The following is a 27,500-nucleotide window of genomic DNA, read 5'->3' on the forward strand; positions in this document are numbered from 1 at the left end:
CATTTCCCTCCTTATCCCTGGACTGATCCCCATCTTGCTTCCTCTTTGTTATTCTCAGTTATGCAGGCATATGATACGCATCTCTTGCCAGACTTGCTGTTGCTTCTCACATCCCTTGAGTCCCTGTTGACACTTCATTTGGCCAAGGCCTGTCTTCTCTCTCTCCTTTGCCTTTGCAACGTGTGGGTGAGTGCTCTGCTCTCTGGTTCTTTTTAATTCCTGGTAGTCTGTTTTCTGTCTTCCTCACTTGACGGAAGCTGCTGTCCTCAAAATGGCTAACTGAATTTTCTCGCCAACATCGTTGGCAGCTTCTTGAATAAATCATTGGTTTTTATTTTTCCTTTCAGGAACAAGAAGCCCATTCTGTTTCCAGATAGGAAGCATTTCCCTATAAGCATCTCTCCTGTTGTCTCCCATACTAGACTCCTGCTTTGCCCAGGTATCATCTCTGCGATCTTTCTCCATTCCTATTTAGGTGTTCTGCTGTTTCAGCTACTGTATCAGGCTTGAAAAGTCTTTCCCCTTTTGCCCATATACATACCTTTCTCTGTATAAACTTCAATGCTAATGTTCATTTCTCTAAATAGATGTATTCACAGGCTGTTGCTGTTAGAACAGGTGGTCTCTCTTTATCATATCTTGGTGATGTTTTACAAAGGATTGTAAAGGTCTCAAGTTGGCCTTCAGAAAAATAGTTTTATTCATTAGCCCTTTCAGAAATGGAACCGTTCCAGAAATGAGGCAGTAGTTCTCAACACTGGATGGTTTTAGACCTTGGTCAGTGCACTGAGGTGTCTCACGGTAATGTATGTCTTGGTCTTTTCTACCAGTGCCCCACTGACTGATGCCACATCAGTCGCAAGAATTGCACTGGAGTTGAATCCAGCATCTGGAGTGCCCAAGATAAGGCAAAGAACACAATATGCACTTAAGCAAGGAAGTGCTTTCAACGCTTATTTATAAGCTGCATAAGCATTTACCTTTAGACATACCAGATGTGTAACCTAGCATTGTAAACCTAACAGATCCTTTAACAAGAGACTTAGTATTTTGTACCTTTGAGATCCCTTGAGAAGACTCATATTAAAGCACTATGGAAGCTGTGACTCTTTCCAGAAAGAGAGGTGTTGGACTTGCAGGTAAGTTGGAGACCTCATGATGTCAACACAGTGGCCTCGTGTTTAAAAAAAGCCCGACAACAAACCAACAAAAAAACGCCCTAGCAAAGCAGAATCAGTTGTGTATGTCAGAATCTTATGGGCAGTGTGGCAGTGTGTTTCTCTAAGAGAACAAGTACATTTCTCATGCTGATCAGGACTTTTAGGTGCAGTTGCACCTAGAACTGCTACTGTAGAAAATTTTAGTGTGAGTGGGACCTGAAGTTTCTTCAATATAGATGATACACTTTGCTACAAACGTGCACATACCTGCCTTGCTCTTAACTACATGTGTCAGGAAGTCTTTCTGTTCCAGCACTGTTTAAGGTGTTCAGCTGCTCATCTGATGTGGCATTTTCTTAGTCTATGGATGGTGGAAATTTCCATTTTTTCTTATTAAAAGAGACTGATGAAAATTACTGTTTTCTCCAGTACTGGTGGTGGTGATTTTTTTGCCTTAAAGTTAATACTGTCACTGAAAATATCACTGATATTTTCATAAAATGAATATATTCACTGATATATTCAAAAATATCATCATGCACAGATTTCGTATCGCCAGCTCTGACTTCCCAGCTTGGCATTTTTGCTCTTTCTTCTTTTCTCCCCTGATGCTTAGCTTCACTTTATATTCTTTTTTGATTGCTCTTTTGTTTCTCCACTCTCTTGCAGATCACCCTGTGTGAAAGGCAACATGCCTTCTCCTGCACCATATGCATGCACATCCCTTCCACTAGCAGTCACGTTCTGTACTGACTTGGACTTAGATGCAGGGCAGGTGTCTTTGAGACCTTCCAATCTTCCCATATTTTCCATGTTCTTGTCCTTTTGCTGTATTTCTTCTTTCTTTTTTGATCCTCTTTGTAGGTGGATCTGAAAGAGTGAAGAAAATACACTTTTGTTTGAAGAAAATACTATTTGTTTTGTACACGACAGCACTTTGGTTCGTTGTTACGGTTTCCTGGATGTTTGTCTCAGTTCTTTTCACAAAGTAGGAAGAAAGAAAATACATTAGGATAATGTGGTCCTAGAATAACCAAAGCGACCAGGGAATGTTGGGTAGATGCAGTATCTTGAAAGAAAAGGATTAATATTTCTATTGCATGTGTTTTAAGGTGACTCTATCTCTTTAACTAAAAGCTTGCAAAAGCTTCAAAGTAAATGATATTTTCAACATTGTTTGGTCACCATGATAGAGTTCATTTATGGAATGAGCTTTCCTGAACAAAGAGATGTGCCACTGTGGCTTCTAGGAAGCTGAGTGACTCAGAAATCAGCCACTTCATCTGGTGGGTCATGTGAATGGTGTAATGAAAGGTTGATTTGTCTGAGTAGATGCACTCACTTACTCATGTGGTAAGAAAGTCAGATCACTTGGTTACATTCCTTTTGGTTGAAAGAGTTTTGCAGTTTTGGAGTTGGCTGTGATCCAAAACAGTTGTGCTGGGGATTTGCCTGGTCTCAGCCTTTGGAGAGCTTAACTCTTAATGCAGTTACCTGCATCTGTGCAGGTCAGTGACTGTAAGTTAGGACCTACTGGTCCTCTGAAATTGGAGGAGCTAAGCTGGTTTGCCCTGTGGTTTTAAGTGTAGGTAGGTAGTATCACTAAAATGAAGTAAACTGTGTGTTTCTCCAGCATCAAGCGGGAAAAGCTACACTGATGCAGACTGCAGCTTCTGGTATGGAAAACCCATAGCAATTAGGTTGTTCCAGTAGCAGGTCACCTAGAAGAATCTGTGAGCTGGCAGGGCTCAGTTACAGCTTGTCAGGGGAGTGCAGGGAGAGTATTTGGAAAGTTTGCCAGCACTGTAAACACCTTGGGGAATTGTGAGAATTTTGTAGCAGCAGAGCTGGCACCTTTACAGAATTGTTAAAGAAGGGCTTTGTGTTTTGTTTTTATTAATATGACTGGGATCAGAATCTAAGAACATTCTTCAAAATATCCCATGACCTGCTGAAGCAACAGTACATTTTACCTGTTACTGGAGGGTGCCCGTAATTTGTGTTGGTCATGCAAATTCTCATTGTCTATGTGGAGGTGATTTCATTGTGATCTTGCAAAAAATCTGCTTTTTGCATGGGAAATCGTGTGTACAAGGTTCATACCTAAATGAATCTATTGTTGAATTGTAATTACAATATAACCATGCCTGCTATATGGTATATTAACTACAATTCAAAAAAAACCCCTTTAGTAATACAATAGAGAGCAGTCTGATCCTGATTCCTACTGCTTTATGCCTTCTAAAGAAAAATGGGAATAAATGGCCATCTAAAAAGAGCTGGTATAGAGAATGAGGTCATACACAGCATATGTATTTGTAGACAAGGAGAGAGCATTCATGCTGAAGAGTACAGTTTCTAAACAACATCTCTACAGCAATGAGAGGGTTTCCTGAGCCGGTAGCTGTCTGAGCTAATGATCTCTTTGTGTCTCTAGGTGTACCTACAGGGGCTGAGGTCAGGCATCCAAGCCTAAGTGTTTGCCCAGGCTTTAAATTGGTATCTTCATTACAAGCTGTATTGTGTGCAATCTCTTCCCTTTATGAAGGTGGAGGTGGGTTGGATGCCTCATCCAGTAATGAATATGAATTGTGATGCCATCTTCCAGGCCTAGTTCATCATATGGGGAAAGAGTCTGTGAATTTAGTTTTTCTGTGCAATTCCTGCTCAAGGAGAGGCCCAGATTTTTTTTGTGTGAATCATAAGAGACAGGATCTTGTATATTTACAATCACTTATTTCAGTCCTTTCTGTAGCATTGTCACTTTTCAGATTCTGAAAAAATGTATTTTTAACTTTTATGGTTACTAACCCAAATTTGATAAGATTAACCAAATTAAACCAATGCAGTGATATTTTCCCTGTTTTACACACTGTCTGAACCAATAGCTTTAGGAGGCGTGAAGTGCTCTGTGCCCCTAAGTGGTGGATTAACTCTGAAATCTTCAGCAGCATTTTCACTGTTACCATCATTTTACTCTTGGCTTTCTTAACAGAAACATCTGATCAGTGGTTTTCCCACAGTCTCACTACTGCCTTTCAAACCTGGTGCCCTAAAGCAAAACGCTTTTTTCTGGTTTAGTTAAAACTGACTCATAGTTCACAAGACCTTGCTTACAGGGACAGTTATCATATTGGCAACGCTTCACGCAGGGTCTGTTGTAACAAAGAAAAAGCAAAGTGAATTGCTACTATAAATTAATTCCTCCTACAAAATTAATTGGTATGAAATATAATTTTATTCCCTTTATTTCCTTGTCCAGATATGTTTAGACAGATGCTCTGCTTTGTCTACTGAAACATGAAAAGCTAATAAAAAATATTAAATTATGTGCTAAGAACAGGCAGTTAATAAAGCAGATGCCATTGTTGTTGTTTGACGCAAGCTACAGTAAACTACTGGTATAGAAGAGAGACGGCCTGCTGTAGATATTTTTTTTTCCTAAAACCCGAACAAATAAATGGAAGTACCTGAGGAAGAAGCTTTAATAAAGTTGGCCGTGATACTATGCAGAGGTTGGAAGTATTCTTTGGTGGATAACTAAAGGATGTATCTGCATAGGATAAGGTTTAAACTGAGGTTTTGTACAATTGCTTTTTACAGGCTCGGTAGTGTGAAGGACAGATTGCCTCTTTCCCCAAAGTTAACTCCAAGCTGACTTCTCACTGCGAATGGACAGTTTGTCAAAGATGAGGCTAGGTGGAGCAGCTTCTTGCTATCTCAACTATGGAAGGCCAACTTTGTGCTAACTTGGAGATTTCTGTGGAAAAGCCTCCAGGAGCAAGTCCTCCATCCTTCATTGCTTTGCTGAAGGTATACCGAGAACTTCTGGTTCGTAGAATCCGAAACACGCAGTGTTTGATTGACAACTTGATTGAGAATGACTACTTCTCCCCTGAAGATGCAGACATTGTTGTCCAGTTTCCAACTCAAGCAGATAAGGTATTCTTTTTATTTCACTAGCCAGCATGAGCTTCTTATTACTTTCAATTTACCACTGGGTTTTATGGCCTTATCTGACAATTTTATGTCTACTGTCTGTCTTTGTTATTTTGGAGTTTCCCTACCCAGCACATCTCTTTCCAGCATGGATGGCACTGCTTGTAATGCCCGTTGGCAGCTGTAAGAACAAGCAGGGTGATAATTGCTGTTCTGTTCCCCCAGCTGCAGCTTTGTGCTCTGGTAAGGAGGTGACCACAGTGGCTGTTAGAGTGCAGCTTGCTACAGCAAGCCTTCATTATTGTGTAGAGTATTGTAAGGAAAATCTACTTGAGGATGCTGTGGGACAGATCATCCTGCTTTAGAGGAGGAGAGACAGAAATGAAATATTATTTTAGAAGTTAATGATTGTGTGTTGTCCAGGTGCGCACCTTCCCTTCTCTTTAAAGACCTATGTACATTGTAAATGTTTCTATGGAAAATTGATATATCCTGGCACATTTGGGGTTTTGATTCATCTTTGGACATCGGTAGCAAAAATTATTTCCTAGTCTTTTGATAGGAGAAAATGATCATGTGTACACAGTTGCTTTTTGCATCATGACTTAAAACAAACTCTACATTTGTTTCTCTGACCAACCAGTCATGCAGCTTCAGAATAGTGTCACAGTTAGAGGCAGGCAAACCATAAAAAATTCAGAGACTTCACTAACAGTGCAGATTTTCATAAAATAATCATTCTTGCTGGCAAGTTGAAATGGTAACACAGTGCTCACTCTGTGTGTAGGGTCAAAGTGGAATAAATGCACACTGTATGATCATCTCCATTTCTTATTGTTCAGCATAATATACATGCTTGTTGTAACAAAGCTGAGGGGGAGGCCATGCATCAGGAATACCAAACAGCAACACAGAGCAGGCCACAATAGTGTAAGTGAAGTGGACTCTGTGGGAGCTTCTCTGGAAGGCACAAAATTGCTTTTTAGAGCATACAAATTGTCAAAAAACACCATGTTTTTGCTGTGCTGCATGTACCTCACCCTGCTTTAAGCTCACAAGAGACCACAGTCTCTAGAAACCTTTTGGCTGGTTTAGAACTTCATTCATTTCTAGCAAGAAGATCCAGATGTTTAAAATGGGCCCGTAGATGATTGCTCTGTCTCACAGAGGGTTTTGTACTGGGGTTGCCCTGTACTGGTTGCACAGGGATCAGACTCTGCCTTGCCTTTAGAGGTAGCGCTTAGTCTTGAACTGCTCTAGTCACTGCCTGGTAGCCATTAGTTTTAGTAGCGGTTGCAGGCAGCTAGTCCGTTGTACAGAGAGAGCCTGCAGAACTGAGTTGCTGTGTTAAAAGGAAGAATTGTAGGTTTTTGGATCTACATTAAGATCCAGAGAGAGATTCTGCCTACCCTGCTCTGGATCTGGCTGGATCCTGAGGTAAATCTGAATGTGACTGGAGTATTTACAAACCAGAAGGTGAATTTAGGGCACTGAGAAATCACCCCTTTTTTTATTTTAACCAGCATGAGATTTAAAATACGCTATCTAGCCAGGCTGAGGAAATCCTTTGGGTTCCCCCTTGAGGAGTGGTATTTATCCATTTTGTTTCTGGTTAGCATATGATCTAGCTGCAAGTTCAGACCTTAACTTGCAGAGCCAACTCTCTTGCAACATCCAAATACAAACAGCAAGTGAGTTTTGTGATGATTCAAATTCAGAGCTAGATTTTGGATTCAAGTTTTTGAAGCACCAGTTTTGATTTTGGTCCCCTGTTCCAGTCCAAAAAGGATCCTAAAGCAGTCTACAAGTGTAACTGTGATAAAATGTTAAGTATCAGTGATCTTTCATGTGGTGTTTCTTCAGGTTCGCAAAATTCTAGACTTGGTTCAAAGCAAGGGAGAAGAAGTTTCAGAATATTTCATCTGTGTCCTGCAGAAAGTCGCTGATGCTTACTATGAACTTCAGCCTTGGCTGGATGAAATAGGTTACGAGCCTTCAGAGAATATTTGTAGTAAACCTGTGGTAAATACAGATCCAGGTAAGGCCATGCATCTATATCCCCTCCTTTAGAACTACCCAGCTATGTAAGAAGCTCTAACGGGGTGACATGAGAATAAGAGAGTCTAGGCAGGCACAGCCAGGGAAGATAATTGTGCACATGCTGTGCTTGCTAGCAGTGGTAGCCAAGTAATTAAAAGGCATGCTATAACACAACAGTCATGTTGATATTTTACATCCTGTTTTGCTAAAGTCAAGCTCTTTCTGCGTTTGTTCGTGGCTATGTGGCATAATGGCATAACCACCTTGTGCCATCTATAGTATTTTCTAGGCCTCTACTACAATTTTTTAGCAACACTGTGATGTTTTGGCAATGGAATAGCCAGTGTTTCATGATGAGGACAGTCAAGCAATGAGGCAGGTTGCCCAGAGAGGCTGTGCAGTCTCCATACTTGGAGGTTTTCAAGATCCAACTAGTAACCTCATCTGATCTCATAAATGGTCGTGTTCTGAGCAGGAGGTGGGACTAGAGACCTTCTGAAGTCCCTTCCAACCTGAATTATTCTGTCATCCTAGATGATGAGTTATACCAAAAGTCAAAATATTGCAGAAATAAATGTTTTCCTCTTGAGAGGCTTTTTCATACTATAGAAATAAAAAGAGTTACTTTGCCCCCATCTGAAGCAAAGTTTCTGTTGCAATAAAACCAGAAGCCAACGTTGCACAATAACTGAGACTCTCTTTTTTTGTCATCTTAAAAAGAATCTTTTGAGGTGCCTGGCACCTGCTTTCTAAGACGCATGCCTTCTATTTACAATAATAAAAATTAACAAACAAGTTAGGAAAGAACCACCTACCTGATAAAAATCGCAGGTAGAATATAAATATAGTGAAAAGGCAGATGCCAAAATTAATCAGTGACCAATAACCCCAACAAGCCTTTGCAGAGAGTAAAACAGCCTTTAACAAAGTGTCAGGGTCTTGGCTTTGAGTCTCATCTGAAAGGTAACAGCCCCTTAAACCAATGCAGTGACAGTACTGGCTTTCAGGAAATGGTGGCTCACAGTCACCTTTCATTAGCACCTGAATTTCCCAAGAGAGTGATCATGGTAGCAGAAATAAAAGTAATCTGCCAAAGAACCAACTTTATGTTAGAATTACTTTTGCTTATTAGCCTCTCTCTGTTCCCAAAGAAGTGGGTCATTGTATACATATACTTTTTAATAATAGTTCATTGTCTTTTTAGTTAGCAGGTACTGCCAGAAACTCAGATATGAACTGGGACGGGATTCCAAGTTTGTTATGTCATACGCTCAGAGGGAAGAGATGCTGCTTGAAGAAATCTACTCTAACAGTACTATGCAGCTGCTCAGTTTTACCAATGAGAGTCTAGGAGAAGTGTGTCAGTTAGAAGCCCTTTTTGATGATGCAGCTGGGCTAATTAATGAAGATGGAGAGACTATTTATGTCTTTGGTGATGCAGGAATTGGAAAATCCATCTTGCTGCAAAAGATACAAAGCCTTTGGGCTAGAAGAGAATTGGACATAGGGGCCAAATTTTTCTTCCGTTTCCGATGTAGGATGTTCAGTTGCTTTAAGGAAGATGAAGCCATATGTTTGAAAGACCTGCTCTTTAAATACAATTGCTACCCAGACCAGGACCCCACAGAGGTGTTCCATTATATCTTGCAATTCCCTCATACAGTTCTTTTCACATTTGATGGCTTCGATGAGATCTATTCCAACTTTGATCTCAGTAGTGTGCCTGAGATGTGTTCACCCAATGAACCCATCCACCCCCTGGTGCTGCTGGTAAGCCTTCTCAAAGGAAAGCTTCTTAAGGGATCCAAGAAAATTCTTACAGCGAGGACAGGAACCGAGATCCAGAGAAACATCATTAGAAAGAAAGTGTTGCTCCGTGGTTTCTCCAGCAATAACCTGAAAGAATACACTGCTACGTTTTTCAAAGATGAGGGGCAACGAACACTGGTATTGAACCAGTTGGAAGCTAACCCCAATCTCTGCAGTTTGTGTTCAGTGCCTTTGTTTTGCTGGATTATCTTTAAATGCTATGAACACTTCCATTCCATGTTTGACACCCACGAGCTTCCAGACTGTTCTGTTACATTGACAGATGTATTTTTGCTCATGATTGAAGTCCATCTGAACCGATCTCTGAAAACAAGTTTGCTGAAGAACACTACCAGGAGCCAAGCAGAGATGTTCAAATCAAGGAAGGAAACTCTTCTAGCTTTGGGTAAAATGGCATATAAAGGGATGGAGAACTCTTTCTTTATCTTTGAGCAGGAGGAGGTCTCATCAGTGAACATCTCTGAAGGAGATTTGCAATTGGGCTTTCTCAGGATAGTTAAAGGTTACAGTGGCTGTGACAATCAGACCACTTATGAGTTCTTGCACTTAACCCTTCAGTCTTTTTTCACAGCTTTGTTCCTGGTTATTGAAGAGAAAGTGAGTGCCAAGGAGTTACTTCAGTTTTTCAATGAATGTTCTTCCACTGAGACTGCCCAGCCTACTTGCTTTCGTATTCCTTGGTTGAAGAAACAACTAGCAGGGGAGGATCCTTTCCGAAATAATGAACACTTTCATTTTACCAACCTGTTTCTTTGTGGCCTGCTTTCTAGATCCAGGCAGAAGCTCTTCAGACATTTAGTTTCGCCTGCAGTCATTAAGAGGAAGAGAAAGACACTCATCACATACCTTGGGGAGAGCATGAAATCCCACCTGAAAGGCATCACTCGATCCAGGCTTCCAAACTACAATCAGATCCAGGTCCAGCCCAACTTTATTTGGATGCTGAGGTGCCTTTATGAGACTCAGAGCGAGAAGGTGGGGAAGTTGGCTGCCAAACGCATGCGTGCCAATTACATCAAGCTCACATACTGCAATGCCTACTCTGCTGACTGCAGTGCTATTTCCTTTGTCGTGCATCACTTTCAAAAGCGCCTCGCTCTGGATTTGGACAACAACAACATCAATGACTATGGAGTAAAACAGCTGCTACCTTGTTTCAGCAAGCTTGCAGTGATCAGGTAGGAGTCTGTGCAGGCAGGTCCTTGCTTATCCTTGGTTTATTCCACAAACTGCTGAGCTGGAGGAAATGTTCTCGAAAGTGGAGAAAGATGAGGGTTTTTATGGCTCCCGGAAATTAAAGTTTCAGATCTTCTGAAATCTTTGTTCAGCCAGTCACAGAACCAGAGACCAGCTGTGAATTCAGCAACCCAAATGGAAGGGGTCATAAGAAGTCCTTAGAAGCCAGGACTGTTTAAACCTGTAGGTTTAGTTAGCTCCATCTCAAATTGTTTTGTCTCAAAAGAGGATTTTTATAGGAGAAAGTGCTTAAGTGAAAAGAAAGGAAACAAGTGCTTTCTCCATTATCTGAAGATTGCCTGAGCCTATCTCTGCCCTCGGTCATATGGGGTAAGAGAGGATCTACTACTCACGATAACCTTTGATCAAAAGCTCTGAATTTCTTGCTTTTACATCTTGCTGAGATGTCTTGCTTTCACAGAACAAAAGCTGACACTGTAGTACTCCATGAAAGGATGGAGTTGAAGTCTTTAGATGTGGTGTTTCCCTGAGGTGATGTGGAGGGAGGACACATGGCTTAGTGTGATCAGGGAAAACTAACTCCACCTCTAACATCACAGGCCAGATTGTTCCACCTCCAGTCTTCTGAGGTTGTGCCATGTAGCTATACCTTATTTGTCCAAACATTGAGATGCAGGAAACCAGGAACTTCTAATATATATATTTTTTAAATCTCCTGCAGCCTTATGAGATTTTTTTTTTTTATAAATAGATTTATTCCTCATGGTTGGCTGTGCTCTGCCTTGTTTTCCTCTAGGACTAAATCAAAGCAGGTGACACTTGTTTTTTTCCAGTTAGTTGCAAATCAGCTGACCTCCCAAGAGAAAGCAATAAGGAAACTTGGGGGGAAAATGCATAAGTACGTAAGACAAAATGAAGAGAAGGACAGACTTTCATTATTTGTCCCTATCATATGATCATGCCGTGCACAGTACGATCTTAACACCATCCCCAGCACCAAACCAGTCTGTTAGGTTGCTTTTTTGTCTTGATGGCTCTTCTGATGTTAGGACTTTCTAATGACCAATTTCTGCAGGTCAGGAAATGTTGTTTCTAACAGCTTGACCATCCCTTTCAAAGAAGCAGATTGTTCTGATCTGTAGAAATTGGCTCTGATTTCTCCTGTGTGCTAGTGCATTCCAAAGTGACCAAGTTACTAACTAGCAAGAGCTGGGGAAGCTGTTGGTGGTAAGGGACTCTTGGCAGTGAATGTTCAGCTTCTGAGTTTGTGTAGAAACTAAAGCTGGTCAAAATGTTTTTGCAGGGACAGCTTTACCCAGAAAATGTGATTCATCAGAATTGGAATGCTTCACGGGAACCTGTCTGTTTAGGCAAGGTGAAAAAACTTGAGAGGTTTAAGAAAAACCTCAAAATACCCAAAACAACCGTGAAAAGAAGTATTTTTATTCTGTGAATGACTGGCATTGATTTGCTTTGTGTCTAGTTGGGACAATAAAATTAGAAACATCTAGCACACCTATGGGACTGCAGTTTCCTGGCCAGGGCTTTTCACAACCTTTGTTCAGTGAAGCCTGAATGTGTTGTGACTTTCAAGATGCCTGGCTTTCGCTAGGTACTCAGAGAGAAGGTTGCAAGAAGAGTAGTTTGGAAAGCTTCCTTTTGCTAGGGTGTCAAGCAGAATTTCTTCCTGCAATCACAGTAAACGCAAGAGGAGAATGAGGTGTTTGTCTCTGGTTTCTGACTTACTACATGTTATTGTTTTCAGTTCTATGGGAACAGGTTCCAGAGCATTACCGTGGAGATGGGGGCTTTTTGTTTTCTGTTGATTTTGAAGTGAGTCATATGAAACTGAGCTCACATTTCCCTTAATGGTTTTTAATAAGTGGCATATTTGTTAAAATGTATATATACCTGTTAAAATATATATATACCTGTTAAAATATCAGAGGAAAATGCACAGACCTCCAGTCGTTCGTTATCTCGTGGATGATGAACACTTGTAATCTGTATTGATTCAAACTTTCTTTTTGTTCCCTTCGTTCCAGGCTCAGTGTAAATCAGGTCACAGATCACGGTGTAAGGATCTTGTATGAAGAACTCTCGAAGTACCAAATTGTGACTTTCTTGGGGTATGTACCAACCGGGAGCAAAACGCTAGATACTGATATTAGAAAATAAAACTGCAGTGCTGACACTACTGACACAGCAAAGGTGGGCTGGAAACCACAGTTACCTCCTCATTTACTGAATATAAGCAGTGCAGCATTTTGTGTCAGAAACGATTCAGCTGCCGTCCTGTAACAGTGCACTGGGAAAGGGACCACAGCTTCCTCTCCCGTTGCACTGCCTCACAGGATGGCCTCTGCCGACATCAAGTCCTTCCATAACACAGTGTGGACCACGGCCAGGTTACTGAACTGTGTGGGCTTGCTAGTGTTATACCTAAAGCCTTCTGCTAGCTGTAGAGGGGAGAAAGCACGAGGAAGAGAGTGTGTGCTTTATAGCTAGAGCTCCTGTTTTCTCTGCTGTAAACTGATTTATTTCAACTATGCAGAGCAAATACAGCTTGGTAGAGACCAGTATCAGGAACACAGAGTTTCAAGTGTCATGTTCATGGTAGCAATTTCTTTTAAGACCTTCATTAGTTCTTAATCAAGTTGAAGCTGGAAGGCATGTTAGCTCTGACTTCCTGCTCTTGCCTAAGTAGCTACATAAAAATGACTTTCTGAGAAGTGAACATGGATGCCAAGAGTCGCCTCCTTCCTCCAGTGCCGTAATATAAGTACATCTGTTCAGGTATCTGATCTTCAGTAATATTTGCAAGGAGATTTTATGACTTTTAAAAAAGACCAAAAATACGTTCTTCTAGTGACTTCTCTTCTGGCAATATTATTTCTGTACTAACACAGGAATAAAGGGAAGCTTTGCTTGCTTGGGGAGACCATTTATTTAAAAAATTATATAAATATTTTCCCATGATTTACAGTCTGGTCTCCTTGTATTTTATATCTAGCCTTTCACCATATGAATTGTATATCAAAATAGAAATACAAGCACATGTGAATGTGTCCAAAGCCATACAAAAAAGACAGATGCTATGTCTGCTTTATAAAAAATTCAGGTTGTAAATATTAAAGTAACAGCAGGAATAACCTATTTTTCCAATGTGGTTTTTCTTTAAGCTTATACAACAATCAGATCACTGACGTTGGAGCCAAATATGTTGCAAAACTAATTGAAGAGTGTTCAAGCCTTGAATACGTTAAGTATGTTGGGATTTTTTTTTTCCTTTCTACATTATTCTAATTAAGGTAAAGCAACTTGAAACAGGAGAGAGATTGGAAAAAAGACAAGAATTATCTTTCAAATAAAATGTAATTTAGGTTGCAGTTGTATGTTCTTCTACAGTAGTCTAGCAGTGAATGGCAGCAGGTGAAACTCTTGAATCCATAGTATTTACTGGAATATAGTAGTAAGTAAAAGGAGAGCATGAGACCTGTTCTTTACTTAAATCCAGTCTGAGCACCTGAGTGAGGCTTAAGTAGTGCATGAACCTTGCTGGCCCTTGCAGTAGGCGAATTCACTTCAGTTTAGGACCAAGCTTCTTTGTATCTCGTCTTTTATGGGCCATTGGAGTCAGGCTGTGCTGGTGTCATACCTCAACTCTGGAATTCCCCACATTCACTTGATGAGTTGTTCCCTTTAAGTCCTGGAACTTCCCCAGATAAGAGTGTCTGACCATGCATAACACTGGTTTGACATAAAGGTAGATCATTAACCAGTGGTTTAATTGTGACCATAGCAGAAAATAGAGGTAACTACAGCAATGTCAGCTGGTTGGTATGAATGTAGCAACGAGCAGCCAGGGACTCTTGGGTTCTAGTCCTTGTTCTACCACTAACTTGTTCTGAAACCCCACACTAGCCACATCCTTCCCACTTGAAATATTTGCAGACTTTTGAAATCCAAGAACACTTTGGTTCTTTCACTGCTTTGACACAGTGCTTTGCTTATTTAATCTATCTTTCATAAAAGAGCCTGGTTACTTGCAGGTTGTGTAGTAACCCCACGGATTATTTTGACATCGAGTGTTTATTCATGTGCCTGAAGTCAGTCAAAGCCAGCTTTACTTTATGTAAATGTAGTGAGCTGAGGAGTTTTTAGTTTTGATTTGTTCTTTACACCAATGTATATGCAACTGAGACTTATCTCTTCCTTGAACTCCAGCCATCTGATATCGCCACATAGGCCAAAAAAAGAAAAGGTCTTCTGTAGAGTGCCAGTCAGAGACACTCATTGCTGCGCTCACCCATGCCACTGCCTATAGCCTGTGCTCAGAACAGACAGACTTGAAATTATTACAGTCCGTGCTTATCAGCTGCAGTCTCCTCTGGAGCCACACAATCAAGAAGTATTCTATTCTCCGTGGCATCGTGAAACATGCTGCATGTAATTCATGTACTCTGTAGCAACTGCTGATATTATGAACTATATTAAAAACTAGGCAGGGGTCCTTGCCTTGAGGATCAGTTCCTAAAGCTCATTTCTGACATACTGAGCACCACACCCTTATCAGAAGTAATACTTCTGATTTGGAGGGCTGACATTCAAAATATGTGAAAGACAAAATGATGTCTTAATCAAAGGTCAAATACCTGCAGTATTTTTTTACTCTAGGTTAATCTTTGATAACTGTAGCTAGCCTCCAGACTTAATTAGCCTTAAATACTGCTTGTATTGCTTTCTGAGCTGGTGTTCTAATAGCTGTACAGTTGTAAGTGATGTACCTCATCGATTCATGTATTTTGTGCAGAATAGGAGCAAACAAAATAACTAGCGAAGGAGGGAAGTGCCTTGCCCAGGCCATCCAGAAGAGCAAGACAATGTTTGAAATTGGGTAAGTTCAGCGCTAAGGAGCAGAGCTCAGGGCTTGATCTTGGCAAGACATCTGTAAATCCCTTAGGATTCTTTCTTTCATTCTTACCTTCTCTACTTCTGCTATTCCTTCCCCGCCTCCCCATCATCGGCATTAGAACAAACTGGTGCAGAAGCAGAGCTACATTTTTCTCTCAGAGGGAAAAGGAGGGCTGCTTTGTTGTTTGCCAGTTCACACAATGTTTGTTTTGGGTTTGGGTTTTTTTTTTCCCTGTTCTGACAGAACCTTAAAGGACAGACAAACTAGTGAGAGGACAGTATGTAAAGATAGCCACTTTCCGTATGGCAACACAGCTGTTCTAGAGATATTTGGTCATTTTTAAGTCTGGGTGGTTTTATGACTGTTGGCAGTGTACCTAGTTATTGAGTCTCATTGTTATAACTGTCAAACCTTCTGCATCAAGTCCTAATAAAGTTGCGAACTGGGAGAATAAAAAGTAATTCCCATCATTCTTCTCTCTAGTCCTTCCCTAACTGAAGAGTCTGCTATTATTGGAGAGAGGACTGAATGTACTCTAAATCTTTAGTGTCTGTCCTCTTTCTAAGGAGAGGTGCTAGACTTGAGGGTTTGATTTTTTTTTTTTAAATCCCCCCCCGCCCCCCGCCTTCTGGCAAATCCCAGTTTCTCTTTCCACTCCACAGGAGAACATTTTCCTCAGAGTCCAATACTCGAATACATGGAATTAAAACCTCTGTTTGGCCATTCTGAATATCTGAATAACCCTTAAATATGAAAATCAGATTTGAACAATCAGATTTTTGTCCTTTAATTTTGTGGTTCTACAACATTTCACAAGCACAGTCAACAGCGTGCACATTTCCGTTGTCATATAGCTGGGTCTGCTGTGCTGTACTTGCTGCAGTTTCACTGAAGGACTCTGGTTTTCTCCTGTGGAGGAAATAATCCCTCCAAATGGATTTAGGATAGCTTGGACAGAAATGTTTAAACAGATATATTCAACATTTACATAACAAACTGCACTGGGTCTGAAGGACAAGGAAATTCTGGGGAACTTACTGGAAGTGGATGTGTTCAGATACCACAAAGCTCAATTGATTTTAAAAGAGCTGCCAACTAATTACCCATCAAGCTGAGTGTGGCTCTGAGTCATCAAGCCATGATCCAGTTTTTACCACATTACCTTCTCTTAACCCTTTGTGTTACCAAGGATTGTTTTGCCATTGGAAATACTATTCCTTACAAATGGGTGGAAGATCCCAGGGTCATACTGTCCCTGGGAGATTTTGATCTTTCTCTTGGCAGCTGGCAAGAGAGGAGATACCACTTGGGTATAATGCTGAAGGAACTGCAGCTGTTTTGCCAGACTATTCTGAAGGAGTGGGGGAGCTTGTAGAGCAGTTCACTTCAGAAAGTCACCCATTTGGCTGTGGGTCCCCACACAGTTGTGCGTCTGGGGTGTCTTTCCCAAGACCTGGACTTTGCACTGTGTAAAGGCCAGTCTGTGCCTAACAGGTAACAGGAAAATTGCAGCAGGGGGATGGGGAGGAAATTCTGAGCAGGGAAATGACAGGATTTAGGACTTAGTGTATTTCTCACCACAGCTCACTGTACTGGACCACAAGAATCCTTTCTTTACCCCATAAGGGTATGGGGCTGGAGAGGGTTTGCCCAGCGCAGCAAGGTGATCCCAAAAGTATTCCTGCTGCAGCAGGCTGTCTCCTAGAGCTGCTTCTATGCTGTGGCCTTAGGGTACTGTTGAGTCAGCAGAGGCTGGTGGTGTGGTGTGCAGGGAGTGGAACATGCCTGTCTCAGCGGGGAGGGTACCTGCCAGGTTTCTCACAAGACTGTGAAGTAATCAGGGAGAGGGGAGGGAAGAGAAAAAAAGGGAGACTGTAATGCTGAGGGGCAGTAAGGCAGCACACTGACAATCTCCTGGTTTCCTCTCTTCACCAGGATGTGGGGTAATCAAGTTGGAGACGAAGGAGCAAAGGCATTTGCAGAGGCACTAAGGAACCACCCCAGGTTAACGAACGTAAGGTAAAACACCAGCCGAGCCAGGCAGCTCAGCGTAGTGCCGACTTTCCCATCGTGCTTTGAAGCGATGACTCTTCCTCCAAGCGCTTGGAACGCCATCTGATATTGCAGCCTTCTCTGTGTAACCAACAGGCTCCTGGTGCAAGCAAAAGGCCATATTGAATCAAAAAGCCCTGTGCAGCCATTAAGCAAGTTAAAGATATTGCAGGGCTGGCATCCTTCCCTCTATCTGCACCTCCTCCCCTCATGCTGCACAGAGTTACTGGCATTTGTGAAAGCACATGGTCAGTGGGTGCCATTTTGATCTGGGAGCATTAGCAGAACGATGCACCAGCTGTCACAGAATCAGGCTCTCAGTGAGCTCGGTGTTAACAGTTTCAGTTGTAAAGGTACAGCAGCTTTTACCAAAGTAATTTTTAGGTATTAAACTGTTTGGGTAGGGACTGAGGCATTCTTAAATTCGGGCTCATCCTGTACTCCAGTGGAGCTAGGACACCACACATTCAGTGCTAATGAGATGTAGTTCTCACCGGAGTTCAGTGATTCATCTGAAACTAGCCTTCTGGAAGCCCTAGGAGAGGGGTAAAGTTGGGAGCACAGCACAGGGGGAAGCCAGCAGCGTAAAACAGCCCATCTCCTGCCAGATTTTCAGATGCTGGCTAGGGATTTAAAGATGCATGTTGTGGCAGCTGCTGCTGTTCTGGAGTCCCTCCACACAGCTGGAGCACTGGGTTCGCTGTGATCCTTTCGATTTGTCTTCCAGTTTCACTGACCTCCACGATGAGGGAGCAGACAAGGCTCTTTGGTTTCACCACGAGGTGGCACATGGCTCTAGTTTCTTTAGAAATACGTACTCGGGGAGTTTGGGGATCTCTGGAGAGCTTATTGCTGCCACTTCAGATTGAGGGATTTCAGAGCTGGTGCCTTGTCCTCCTTTCTGTGAGCAGATAGCAGGGCTTAAAAATTAAAAGCTGAACAGGTGCAGTGACCTAGATATATTTAAACTTAAAAGCTATCTGAAATAGCCATCTTTTCATAATTGCAGAATCCATCCAAATGCATCAGACTTGAAAGAAAACATTTTGAACCTGAATCAGAGCTGAGGGATTCTCAGACTGGAACAAATGTGCTGATGAATGTGCATGCAAAAATGAGGAGTAGTAACTGTGCTAGCTAAAGCTAAGTTTTGCTGGCACCTGTGGAGGGTGAATCTTCTGCTCTGTAGTGCACTTGCACTTGGGTTCATTTCTTACCTTCCAGTGGTTAATCTTGCTTCATGATTTGATTAATAGTTAGCATCAGTAGTAGCTTTATGTGAAGACTAAGGGAAGACAATCCCTACAACATCAGTTTACTTGGGCATATTTGCCATTTTTAGGCCCAGTCACAATGGGCTGAGAATATCTAGTTTTATCTGAAGCTAGGAGGGACTCGTGCTAACACGTATTTGTGCCATTGCCCTACTTGATCCCCCTTTCTACCTTTTTTTCAGACCTTGCATTATTTTTAGGTTCTGGCCTGGCATTTGAGGGGGTAAATGTTTTTTGAACTCTCAAAGCCTGGAGCATAACTTTAACTGGATGATTTTGCCAATGTCTTTTCAAAGAATGAAGGGCAGACTAAGAAGTGCTTGTGGTTTGTAATGGAAAGCATGCAGTTACAAGCTCATCTCTCTATATACAACAGAAGGTGTTGTGTTTGGAAGAAGAATGAGGTATTCAGGTGTCTGAAGGACTTAAAGGACAAAGTGCCAGCTTGTACAGGGATTTGGGATGGCAAATGCATGTAAAAACCTGTGTACTGTGAAGCACAACTCTTTGTCCTTGTTAAAAGCCTTGACTCTCAAAATCACTGGGTGCAACTCTGCTGTCAGTCCCAAGAGTACAACTCGCCAACAGCAAACCTTACGGCTTGTATGACAGACCTGCACTCAGGCTGCAGCTTGTGAACTGTTCTCACTTGTAAAAGTCATAAGGACTTATGGTTTGCAAAGTATGTGAGCCTTCAAAACACTCAAATGCTGAACTGTACAACTGGGAAGCAGATCATCCAGGATATTCACTAGTAATTGGCAGTGGGAGGCCCAAGTGATGCTGGCTATTTCTTACACATTTGTATCTTTACTTCACAGTCTCGCATTCAATGGCATCACGACAGAGGGAGGCAAAAGTATTGCTGAAGCTATGCAACACAACGACTCTGTGAAAATATTCTGGTAATTGACAGCGTGGACTACTTTTCCTCCTCTTCTTTCTCCAGAGAAAGTTGCAGCCTAATTTTATTTCCTCCAATCCCATCACCTCCTCGTACTCTTTCCTCCTCCTTCTGCCCCTCCCCTCATCCCCTATGGTTTCACAACCAGCAAGCTATAAGATATACCCCTTCGGAAGAACGTGAACATGAGTAATGGATCAGCAGCACATGTCCTTTAGGGACATATTCCAGTATCCCAGTGTCATGCTTTGCTCTGCTCCCTCCATCTTGCTTTCCCCATCTTCTCTCACTTCCATCATCTGAAGTCAAGTTCTTTGTCTTCAGTTTTTGCACCTCTTCAGTGTTGTGTCTACCTTTTTTCACTACACCTCATTCACCTTTTAGACACTAAAACATTATAAGAAAGTATCATTAGAACATTGCTCTGAGAAATAAAGATCTGATACTCTTGTCTCTTTTACCTCCAGGACTTCTCTTCAGTATCTCTTTGTGTCCAGCCTTTATAAATCACTCAGGGCAGGAACAGCACATCCCCCTTTGGCTGTCTAAAGCTAAGTCACAGACAAGCTGGAAAAACAGGGGGCTGAAAAATAATGATAACATCCTAAATGAACATTTTCTCTCCCACTTAGGTTGACTAAAAATGACCTGGATGATGAGGCAGCAATGAGTTTTGCAGAGATGCTGAAGGTCAACAAGAAACTGGTGCATTTATGGTGAGTTACATTCCACAGAGGCACAGGCTCTTTGGCAGTCACTGCATTAAAGCTTCACCTTCCAAGTCTATGTAGGTCAAAGTAAGCTTTCTGTGCATGGTCTGGATGCAGCTGACTGGTTGTAGACCGTTCTAATGGAAGTTAATAAAGCTGCTGTCTAGCACTTTGAACCTGCTTTCATACAGGGAAAAGTTTAGGCTGCTTGTGTGTCCTAGTAACTTTCAAACTACTAATTGATTTAAACTCTCCTTAGGGGAACAGTACTGGCCTAAACTCAAAAGTTTTAAAAAAAATACAAGCAGACAGCTAGAATAGAATAACCTTACTATGATTCTTACTGTATCATTGTACCATGAAAGTAGCAAGCTCAACACTTACTCTTCAACCAAGAACCTACATGACAGACACTTAAATACATGTCCCATTTGCCTGATGTTTTCTTCTAGGGCTAGCACTTTCACTCATGCAAGACACTCATCTATAAGACGTAAATCCCCAGGAAACTAGGGATTATTTCTAGGAATCACAAAGAGACTTGTTAAACTTCTAAGAAAACACAGCATTAGCTGTTCTAATCCAGAGGTTCACAAGAATTTGTCCATGGATGGGCTTGGGCAGGTGTGGGCTGTGCAACATAAATAGCCATCCATTCATTCCAAGTGATCAAGATAACATAATAAATGGAGTCCCTTGACAAGCTTTACAAAGACTTTGCTAACCACACTCTAGCATTCCCTGTATTAATTCTAGTTCCCGCCCCTTAGGAAGCGTGCCGCTTGTCAGAGGTGCCAAGTACTTGTAGCCTCTTTTGAAAGCAGTCGAAGCTCTGGTGCCTATCACCCTGAAAATAAAGAGGGGGGGGGAGGGCTTGATTTCTTTGTGCACAGCTGCAGATATGCTTCACTGAGCAGTTTGGTTTGAATTCATAATAAAACTTTCCCCATCCAAAGCAGTCATAGTAATCTAGATAGATGTCTTTACCATGGCTCAGTGTTGTCCAGGGGTTTCTGCCAGCAGACAAATTTATATCCTGATTTGTTGGTTATACCAGTGGATACCTCCAAAAGGTAGTGCCCTGCATAGATGGTTGAACTTGAGACAGAATTGAAGTGTTTACCCAGTAGCTGAAAGAATCTACTGGCTCCCTTTGCATTTTGATTTATTTACCAAGTGCTGGAAGTCCTTTAATGGGAATGCCTCCCTGCTTCCTTCCTTCCTTGCCTCCCTCCCTAAGAGGTCATTCAATTCATTCCAGTTTTCAGCCTCATCCTGAATCCTGTGGGATTCATGCAGCCAGTCACATGGATTGCTACAGCTATGGGGCACACTATGTAGACTGAAAGGTAACTATTGAATTAGGCTAGGCTGATGAGTATTTTTATACTTATGCAGCTGAGGTGACTTTATTCATTTTTAGCTAAGGGGATGGTCTACAGTGGTTATTAAGAATTACCTACTACTTCATCTGTTGTGCTACTTGAGGATCTTTTGTATCATTTTTTTCCCTCAGCTCAGATGAGACATACTTTATAGCTGCTAAGGTGGCTTCCCTGGGACTCACACCTGCTCAAATTCAATGTCTTATTTTTCAAAGATCTTGCTGGTCTGATAAACAAGACAAGAGGATTTGGCAACCTCTAACTGCTAAAACACTAGGCCCGCACAGGTTCTGTACTCAGAATTTTCTGTACATCACTTAAAAATGTCTCACAGTGTTCTTAATAAGAAAACAGAGCCAAGAGGTTAGTCTGTCTCAAAGAGTCTAAATATCACAATCCCCTAGCAGTAGTAAACTGTTCTTAGCAGAAATTTGTCAGTTATGTAATTAAGCTCAGTATCTCCAGAATGCAGCCATGTGCAAGATTAAAAGGAAAAGACTAATATTCTGGGCTCTGTTTCTGAAAGTGCATGCGGGGCATTTGACCAGTACTGTGTACCATCCTCACAGATAGAAATCACAACTGTCTTCTTGTGGCAAACAGACAGCTTTGCTTCTTGACGTCAAGCTGAGCGTAGGTTGTGCATGTGCTGTAAATTAGTTTGCATGTTATTTTGACATGAAGTGCTTGCTTTTTAGGCTTATCCAGAATCAAATTACAGCCAAAGGGGTGAAGTACATCAGCGAAGCTCTCAAGGAGAACACAGCTATTAAAGAAGTCTGGTAACGATCTCTTCCTCAAAGGCTCACTTTGTAAACTTTCTTCTCCTTTAAAAACACTTCTGGCATTCCTACTTTCCAGCCTAAAAAATTCAGAGCAAGTTTATGTGAGGCAGGGGTTGTAGTTCCAGCTGCGAGTTTCAAACAGGTAAAAAGCCTCTGTCATTGAAACACTTCCCTGTCTGTTACGAATGCCAAACAGTTTTCTAAGTTCACATCTGTCTGTACCACTGATTTGCAGAATGTGTGTGTTTGCAGAATTGGGGCCTAAATTTATAGACCAAATTTTGCTTGTCCTGATTTATTTTTAAACTTTTGAAAATGTTCATGCTTTTCAGGAGCTAAATTTCACCAAGCAGGGGATGGTTACATTTAATTAGCACTACTAATTTGGTTTATAGAATTTGTGCTTGGTTTTTCTTTGGGCGATACTCCAAACACCCTGGAAGTGCTAAGCTACAAGATTAACTTTTTGTAAGATTTGCTTGTTTTAGATTAGGTAGGCATCACAGAGTCACACGTGTGCATTGTAAGGCGCAAAGCCAAATACCGCATTCCTTCCCTCACCTCAGGGAGCTCAGGAGTCAATAGAACTGTGCTGGTTTTAGCACCGCTGCTTTATTATTGAACATGAAATTTATTTTTAAATACATATATTTGTTTTAGTGAAAGGACAATGGATTCTTGTTTAGAAAGACAGTGACTCACTATCTGACTAGTGGGCTCCCTGGAGTTGTGGAAGGGATGCTTTTTTCAAAGGCCACTGTCAGCTTTGTCTTACAGATGAGGCATCAATTCCCACTCGCATCATTCTGATTCTTCAAACCAAAATCTGTCTTTTGATTCTTGCCTGAATTTTCAGAGGTGTGCATTAACCCCAATAATTTCATAAATCTAAATGGTTTAATAGATGTCAACATTTCTGAAAGCTTCATTTACCAGGCTGCTCATTTTCAGGGGTGTAAATATACATGTAGCTTAACTTTGTGTAGCCAGACGTGAAAATTTTGCCGTAAATCATTTCACATTAATAATGCCTGAGTACTTAATAGAGTTTTCTTCCCATGTTTTCATGGAAGACACAAAATGCCCTGAAGACTATTTAAATTTCTTTTAAACTAGCCCACTGCATGATAAGAACTGTGGTCAGCTATATGCTGCTTGGTGAAATGCAAACAGCTGGGTATTCAACACTGATCTTAGTTCAGTGAAGTTTAGGTTCGGTTTTTATTTCTGAAGAAGTAGCCTTGTTCCTTGTACGTGCAGTGGGAACAGCAGTGCTGTGGCCTGCCTGTCTGAGGCCGGTTCCCCGCTGTGTGCCCCTGAGAAGCATGCAGCTCACACGGCATTGCAGAGCTGTGATCTCTGCTCCAGAACCTTGGAAAAGTAGGAGAGGGGCAACACCCACTACCTTACTTTCACATCCCTTTTATTTTTCACCTCCAGTTTGAACGGGAACCTGATAAGCCAAGAAGAGGCCAAAGCTTTTGAAAATGAAGAACGGATCATTTGCTTTTGAATGAGGACTTTCCCATTTTGACAAGCTTTGTGTTACAAAGGTTACTCCTACACTTGGACTGCAGAGCTCATAAAGGCGTGAATCTGCACTGCTCATGGCAGGAGAGAGATGCATGATTAGCTGCCTTCTTACGAACGTGCTGCACTCCCTCAGCTCCATCCCTTACCCTGCCTGTTACTCTTAATCCTTTTGGTGAGTGGGAAGTTGCCTGGGTAAATAATGTTTGTATGGTGCTTTGAAGATGAAATGCAAAGTGTTAACAGACCAAATCCACTGGCATGTGTGTGCATTTTGATAACTGTGTTTAGATTTATTCTGTACACTGATGTAAATAATCTCTAACTTATTTATATACATAAACATACACACACACACATACATATGCACGCAAGAAAGGGTGCACGATGCACAAACTCCACAAGCTCACAGTAACTGAAAATGAACATACATAGCTTTACTGGAAACATAATCTGTCTATGATAGTTGCATGGTACCAGTGTTTTCAATGTGAATACCTTTCTTCTGGCTACAGGCAGCATTGTAGACACTGCCTTTTTTTTTTTTTTTTTTTTGAGAAATGGATACATCAGGCTCAGATTACTTTCAATAATCTTTTTTTTCATATTGAAGCCAACGCATTTTCTTTTATACAAGCAGAAGTCCTTACTGCCATCATTGTAAAAGCATAAAACTGGCAGTAAAACACTTTTGCTTCAAATTTCCTGAGGGCTGCATAGAAACTGCCACCTCCTGTTTCCACAGTGTTTGTTCTGGGGAGGGGGTCTGGAGATAAATGTGAAAAATTAATTAGCAGGCTGCTCATTGCCTTGGCTCTTGGCCTAGACACTGTGCTGGTGGCAATACACCAATATTAAGTTGCCTAGCTTCAGTGGGGAGAAAGGATGATTGAAAATCAATTGCGTCAAGTAGAAATCCCTTCTCCTGGCAACATGTAACCACAGAGAAGGACTGAGATTTGCTTGGAAAGCTTTTTATTCTATGCTTGAATTAGTGGAAAGTGCTAGGCAAGGGGCAGGTAGCAATTACAAGGACCAGCAAGAAGACATTATCTCCCCCAAAATACTTAGTGTTTAGGGAGTGTAACTTTAGATGCCCATAAAAGAAACCAGTTTGCAAAGGAGTGGGGTATTTGATTTTTTGTGTGTGTGTGCAAATTAGGCATGCTTTGTAAAGGTAAAGTCAAAGTCTACCCCACAGTGTGCACAAGGAACCTAAAATGGAAAAGCATGATCCATTTTCCCTCCTTCTCCCATGTTACTCCCCCAAAACTTTGAGAAATGATTCTGCAGTTGCTGACTAACCCACAAAACCTTGGTAGGCTGGAAGAAGAATCTCCAGTTAAAATCCCAAACCAATGAACCCTCACCTTCCCATTTCCCAAATCTGCCCCATAAAGCAAAACATCAAAAAAAGGCTGGCTTTTAGGTCAGAGTTTCTCTGTTTCCTACATGGTAGCAGACCTTTCCCAGTCCCCAAGTCTACTCACTTCAGCTCACTAACCCATTTTAAAATACTCCTAAAGCTTTCCACAAAACCATCAGTTTTAAAAAAAAAAAAAGAAAAACAACTTAGTGTTTGTTATTTTTCAGTGGCTTTTCCTCCCTGTCTGTGATATCAGTGCTGATTTTTCACAGGGAGACAGATGACCGTGCCGAGGAGAGTCAGCTAACTTGAATGATTTCTGCACCTGAGCCATGTTTTTACTGAAGCAAAAGGGCGCAGAGTTACAGATGAGCTGGATTTCAATTGCAAAAACATCTGCCAAAGCAAGGCCTTTAAAGACTTCTCAGCGACTTTAACAAATTGGACACCCATGCACCTTGTCAAAATGTTCCTGTTTTGCCAGCCTGCCCTTATGGAGAGGAGGAGACAGTGGTGCAAGAAGGGCCTTCAGCAGAGATGTCAATTGCCTCTGTTGGAGGGAAGTATGCTCGCAGTTTGCTCTAGTTGCCAAATTATTTGCTCATTTATCAGGTAGAAAATACAGTTAAAAACTCCAGTTCCTGTCCTCATTTCACTGATTGACTAAAGCAGCACAAAGTGTCCCTGATGGCTCCCTCCAAGCTTTCCAGTGGAGACACTTCTGCCCCTTTTTGGTTTAGAGCAGCATTTGGAGCTATTTGTAGCGTGACAACATCCTCAACCGTGTTGCAAATCCTGTTCGATGCCTGGCTGTTACAAGCCAGGCATCCAGGGCAGTTTTTTCAGGGACAGGAGCATCTCTGGGGCTGCAGCAGCCAAACACGGCCTCAGAGTGGTGGCAGGAGCAAGCCCAGCTCCACATAGGACAGAGTTTGGCACCAATTATGGTACCAGTGACTGTGCCAGTCATAGCTGCTCATTTCAGAGGCTGCAAGTTCTCATTTGGGCTGGACTGAAGGATGTTTCAGAGTGTCCTGCTTCCAGCTCACCCAGGGCAGAGGGTCTGCTTCACACAGCACCCCACAGCTTCGGGAATCATGCTGGGGAAACTGGTTGCTGCAGTGGGAGCAGCTGGGGTTTCCTTGTTTGTTGGCATAGCATTTCAGGCTGCAGTTCTTTCGTAGGCTTACTGGAGTATTTGTAGAGCGCATTGGAGAAACACATTTACAGCTCACAGTGAGAGCCTTGTTTACTCGAATTTGGAGACAACTAACTTTTTTAAGACTTGTTTGTAATTTGCTAAGGCATTCTCTGTATGCGGCGTTATGTTTTTTCCACTTGCCCACTGTGATAATAAACAGCTTTTTAAAGAACTTGGACAAGCTGCCTGCAAGTGCTTTAGCTTTGCTGGAGCCCTGTTGAGCAGACACTTGGCTAGATGGAGACTGGACCGTGACAGCCTGATGAAGCCTGGCCGCAGATGAGCGAGGAGCTGCCACAGCTGGAGAAGGTCGCGCACGGCCGCCGCTGGCCACGGGGGACCTTCCCAGCAGCGGGCACCAACCCAGTTAGTGGCAGCGAGGGAACCCGCGACAGTGGCTCGGGGACACACACGCTGCTGCCCTGCTGTGCCCCCGTAGGCCCCCCCTGCCACACTGACTGCGGGAACTCGCTGCGCGTCCACCTGCTGCTGGGGGCCAAGGCTTGAGGTGCAACACTTGCGTTTGGGTGGCGCAAGCTGTGCATGCTCACTGCTGCTCTGAGAGCGCCCCACTGACGGGCCGTGCTGTCCCGCTCTGGGCATGCGCCGCCAGGACGCTTTTCTGAGCCTGGTTTAGTCTGGGTGTCAGCCCTGCATCTCCAGCTGTCAGAGCCTAGTTTAAGACCTGCAGAGTGGTGTAAGGCCACGCAGACTTTGCCCTTCAACTGCAGCCAGCGCAGCCTCCCGATCCCTCCGACCCGTGCTGTGGGAGCAGCACTGATGCCGAAAGGCAGCGGGAGACCCACACCTGCTGCCCTACAGCTTCGCTCCATTCCCTTGCCTTGGTCTGGCAGAGAGAAACAAGGGCCTATTGCAAAACTCTACAAATGGCCACAGTCGGGAGCAAAGGTGTCAGAGCCAGGCCAAAGCAGCGAGGGATGGGTGCGCTGTGAGGAAGGAGAGGTCCCTGCAGAGGCTGCTCGGTTTTCAACTGATGGAACAAATAATCTTAGCAGCAAAAAGTTGCAGCTGTGCATGAAGGACTTACTTGACTGTTGCTTTAGTAGATAGAAACAAAATGGCAGGATCATGCCAGAGGAAAACAGAGACCAGGTCAGGAGCTGCCCACTGCACTTGGGGACTCCGAATTCACTCACAGGAGATGGTTTCTGTTCTCTTGCTGGAGGCTCTCAGTTGCCTTGTGAGATGGGT

At 42.4% G+C, this 27,500-nt stretch overlaps 1 protein-coding gene across 5 annotated transcripts; it reads left to right on the plus strand.

Annotated features, from left to right (window-relative positions):
- Window positions 1–26,460, plus strand: NOD1 (nucleotide binding oligomerization domain containing 1). Of its 5 annotated transcripts, XR_012625101.1 has the most exons (13): window positions 5–439; window positions 4,764–5,102; window positions 6,963–7,137; window positions 8,344–10,147; window positions 12,212–12,295; window positions 13,349–13,432; window positions 14,980–15,063; window positions 17,017–17,100; window positions 19,229–19,312; window positions 19,944–20,027; window positions 22,105–22,188; window positions 23,632–23,896; window positions 25,360–26,460. XR_012625101.1 is itself a non-coding variant. In XM_074839678.1 (12 exons), exons 2-12 carry the CDS (start codon window positions 4,887–4,889, stop codon window positions 23,702–23,704), a joined length of 2,856 nt encoding a protein of 951 aa, XP_074695779.1. In that variant the 5' UTR covers window positions 5–439; window positions 4,764–4,886; the 3' UTR covers window positions 23,705–26,460. The 5 variants fall into 5 exon arrangements, 2 of the variants coding, with proteins under 2 accessions (XP_074695798.1, XP_074695779.1); XM_074839678.1 differs by having other exon boundaries at window positions 23,632–26,460; XR_012625102.1 differs by lacking the exons at window positions 23,632–23,896; window positions 25,360–26,460 and having other exon boundaries at window positions 1–439; window positions 19,779–20,027; window positions 22,105–22,164.
- The last annotated feature ends 1,040 nt before the right edge of the window (window positions 26,461–27,500 follow it).

The sequence above is a fragment of the Strix aluco genome, chromosome 1, assembly GCF_031877795.1.
Source record: "Strix aluco isolate bStrAlu1 chromosome 1, bStrAlu1.hap1, whole genome shotgun sequence".
In the NCBI taxonomy this organism is placed as follows: Eukaryota; Metazoa; Chordata; class Aves; order Strigiformes; family Strigidae; genus Strix; species Strix aluco.

Coding starts and splice junctions, on each gene's coding strand:
- NOD1 (XM_074839678.1), top strand. CDS start 4,887: ATGGAAGGCCAACTTTGTGCTAACTTGGAGATTTCTGTGGAAAAGCCT. Junction 12,296..13,348: donor CAAATTGTGACTTTCTTGGG/GTATGTACCAAC, acceptor TTTTTCTTTAAG/CTTATACAACAATCAGATCA. Junction 15,064..17,016: donor AAGACAATGTTTGAAATTGG/GTAAGTTCAGCG, acceptor TCTCTTCACCAG/GATGTGGGGTAATCAAGTTG.